Consider the following 3,866-nt stretch of genomic DNA (forward strand, 5'->3'; position numbering starts at 1 on the left):
GGCTACGCCCATTTTTCAAAAATTTATAATATTCTTATTTTTCGTCTAAAAGTTATTGCAAATATCAATTTTGAGTGAATAATCTTCAGTAGTTACTAAAATATCGCAGTTTTCGTATTTCTAAAAATTACCGTTATATGGGAGGTAGGCGTGGTTGTTGTCCGATTTTGCCCATTTTCAATACCATCCGTCCTACGCCCGAAAGAAGTAAACGTGCCAAGTTTCGTTAAGATATCTTAATTTTTACTCGAGTTATCGTGTGCACAGACGGACGGACAGACGGACGGACGGACGGACGGACGGACGGACGGACGGACGGACAGACAGTCACCGCTTAATCGATTTCTCTTTTCGTCCTGATCATTTATGTATTCATTTGTCTATATCTATCTCGATTCGTTTTGCCTGTTACAAACAACCGTTATGTGAACAAAGTTATAATACCCTTGTGCACAAGTGCGCTCGGGTATAAAAACACCCATAGATATCCGAAAAAAACGGTTTGGAAAAACCGGGTCAATCGACCCTGTCTTTTTTACTTAAGTCCTCATAACTTCTACAACTATTATTCAATTTAGATAAGCAGGGTATTTTTCTTTTTATAAAAAAAAAGCTTCGACGTCTAAGAAAGAAAGCGATAGGAGATAACAACATTTCTTTATGTTGAATTTTGTTAGGAAAATAATAATTTTTTGGGTATTTTGTTAAAGTTTATGCAAAATTATCGATAAACAATGAATAGCTCCGAAACTACTAATCAAGTTGGAAAATGTTGATAAAATATATGATGGCAGATTTATTAGGTTTCACTAATTTTCTATATCGGCCAACTGTCTCCACTAATATTTCAATTAGGTAAGGTTACTTTTTTCCATCCCAAAAAACATTAACTGTTCTACTTCTTGTTTTTTTGACTTCATATTCTGATTCAGAAAAGAATTTTAAATATGAAATGATGGTCATGTGTTACAGGTCGGCTTTCTTGTTGACTAGTGAAATAAGAAGAAATTTCTTTCCACTTACCCTAATTTGATAATTATCCATGCTATCATCACTCAACTGGCGATTCCAAGCGTTCTTTATTGTTTCCTCGGCTAATTTGTGGAAGTTTATCGGCAGCAAAAAGATAACAGCAATTTGAGCGCCCAGCAAAAGCAGCAAGAATATGGCATACTGCAACAATTAGATATACATTTTTAATATAATATTTGTTTACAAAATTTATAAAAGATCTACTTACGATCAAAATAGTGCGTGGCGACTCGCGTATTGTGCCGCAGCAACCCACTATTGTGGTGATGAAGAGCAAACCGCCCAAAACGACGCCCAGTATGCAGGGCAGCTTAATTGAATCGCTGGCATTGAATTGGACTAAGGAGTATGCGCTAGCTGATAGCATAAACGCGCCTGCTATCTGTAAATAGTATGAGCATATGTACATAGATAAAAATGCAAGTATCCACTTACATGGAAACTTAAAAAGTGTAAAATTTTTTTGGTAAGCAGAATTGATTAATTGTTTTATAAATAAATATTATTTAGATATAAAATAACAAATTACACATACATATGTACATCCATTATCATCAAAGATTAAATGGAATACAGCTTGATTTATGGAATATTACTCACACAGCAAAGTATATTCATTAAAAAGGCTAAAAATTTCAGGGTAGACGTCGCACAAGACATTGTGTCGATATTTTACAGTAAAAGTGCTTTCCACGGAGGATTTTGCGTAATTAATTAGGTCAACTTCTTTCTTGATTATACAAATATTTTAGTTTTAGTGCTCTTATTTATAATACAACGCTAGTTTGAGGCACACGTACACCTGCCTCCCTACTCACACCTCAGTGGATACAATTATTTGGTTGCGACCGTTTTGCACTATAGTAACTAACTGACTAAATAGCATTGAAATCAAAAAGATAGCAGCGCTGTTATTACAAATAAATATAATACATTCACACATACGCAGCGCATACTTATTTATCTTTATCATTGCTGTCATTTGTTTAAATATTAGCGCTTTTCGAAAGCTTAAGTAAAAATTTGCTCGTGCGTTATCAATAGCGTCGCTGATAAGACGAGTAACACAAAATCTAAAAAACAACAACAACTCCAAGTGATTGAGAAACACTTACAATTCGAATTGATTTTTGATTTGTTGCAAAAGGCATACATGAAGAGAGAATTGTCGCATTGTGAGTAAGCTAAAGCACAAAAGTAAGTGCCAAACGAAAAGAAACCAAATATTTTTGAGCTTTATCGCACTCTGAGAACTAAAATAAAAATAATTTGTCAGTTGACTGCATCTCTGGATATGAATAGCGCAAGTGTTTGCGAATAAACTACACAACCAAATACAGTGGCGCTCGTGTAAATAGCGCAAATTTATATTTTTAACCAATTTTTTTGTTAAATTTTTTTATAAATATAGTTCATTCTTTAACATAACTCATATATGGGTATTTCCATCGGAAGGTCCACCACGACAAAAAAAAAAATAAAAATCGTATATCTAAAGTATTTACGGGCCGATTTGTCTGCTTTTTAAAATATATACTGGCTATGTAAGTAGAATCATATTTGCGTAAGTGGCGCCAAAGTTCAGATATTTCCAAAAACCGTATTTGTGGTCCGATTTGGTTCGAATTTGGCGTATGTAGTTGAGACATAATAAGTCATAGCTTTCCAACAAATTCACTCTGAATTGGCGCTGAAGTCAAAATATAAAGTATATTCTACATAAAATACATGTTTTATTTGCGTTAAAAATTCATTTAAAAGCAATATTAACAAAAATATAACGATGGAAATTTATGTCACGTGACGCTACGTCACGTGACGTTTCACACTTGGGGTTGTAAAAGAAAATTGAAACAAGTTGCATTAATTCAAAAAACTCTAAAAACAACTAGAATTGCTCCAAATCATATTAAAATAAGTTTCATGAAAATAGCCATCCACAATTCGCAGAGTTTTGCGATTTTGTAAGAAAATAAAAAATCTACTTCCATTTTTTGTCACGTAACGGCACAAGCTTATATTTCAGGACCAAGCAGTTTTCGGTTAAATATAGAGCTAATTATGTGCTATATAATGGCCGAAAAAAGTTAAAGAAAACAAATGGTATTCCTTGTGTGTATCACATTGAAACGTACGACTGTCACGTATGCGACGTATGGAAATACCCATATGTAAGTCAAAGTTTAAAACTTTATGCAAAAGTCAGGAAAACTTAACCAATTTCATCATAATTTTCACCTTTTTATTTAGAATTTTTAGAAACTTATTGGGTATGCAGTTTTCTCCACAGAGAAATTTTCGTTTTCAAATTTGTATGGAACGTTTTACTTTTAAAAACGTTTTGACCCAGGTTTTGCACCTGAGTCAGAATTTCTGAAACGGGCCACTTGAATTATGTGATATTTTATTTCTAATCAGTAGTGGTATTTTTTGATAGCCATTGGCAATACAAACAAATGTGTAACTTTGCATTTACAAAAAAAAATGTATTTTCTTATATATCGACAAGTGTTTTTTTTTGTCCTTTTTACTTGAAAATTCAATAACAGACGAACTAATTGACCGATTTGGACAATTCAACCGTCATTTTCATTGCTATTAAAAACTCTTCAAGAAAATGGGTTTTATTTATTTAAAAATAATTTTTAAGGGTAATTTTTTATAAAATTGTTGGTAAAAATACAAAAATAACAGTCTTCTCCACCACTTATTCACACAGAAAAAAAAACACTTATGCAAAATTTTTCTCTCTAAAATATTCTGTTGACAAAAAAAATGGATCGCAACGTGGAAAACCGTTATTTTTAGTTGAAGGCTGACGCGCAATGCATCTG

The 3,866-nt window shown here is 32.8% G+C and overlaps 1 protein-coding gene across 1 annotated transcript; it reads right to left on the reverse strand.

The window, feature by feature from the left end:
* Positions 1-851: 851 nt before the first annotated feature.
* On the reverse strand, positions 852-1,885 carry LOC118743606 (23 kDa integral membrane protein-like). The gene is made up of 4 exons (XM_036476373.1): positions 1,633-1,885; positions 1,241-1,414; positions 1,024-1,173; positions 852-923 (listed from the first exon to the last, which is right to left on the reverse strand). Exons 1-4 carry the CDS (start codon positions 1,690-1,692, stop codon positions 852-854), a joined length of 456 nt encoding a protein of 151 aa, XP_036332266.1. The 5' UTR covers positions 1,693-1,885.
* Between the last annotated feature and the right edge of the window lie 1,981 nt (positions 1,886-3,866).

This window comes from Rhagoletis pomonella, unplaced genomic scaffold, assembly GCF_013731165.1.
Source record: "Rhagoletis pomonella isolate Grant_MI unplaced genomic scaffold, Rhpom_1.0 Rhpom_scaffold_00007, whole genome shotgun sequence".
NCBI classification, from domain to species: Eukaryota; Metazoa; Arthropoda; class Insecta; order Diptera; family Tephritidae; genus Rhagoletis; species Rhagoletis pomonella.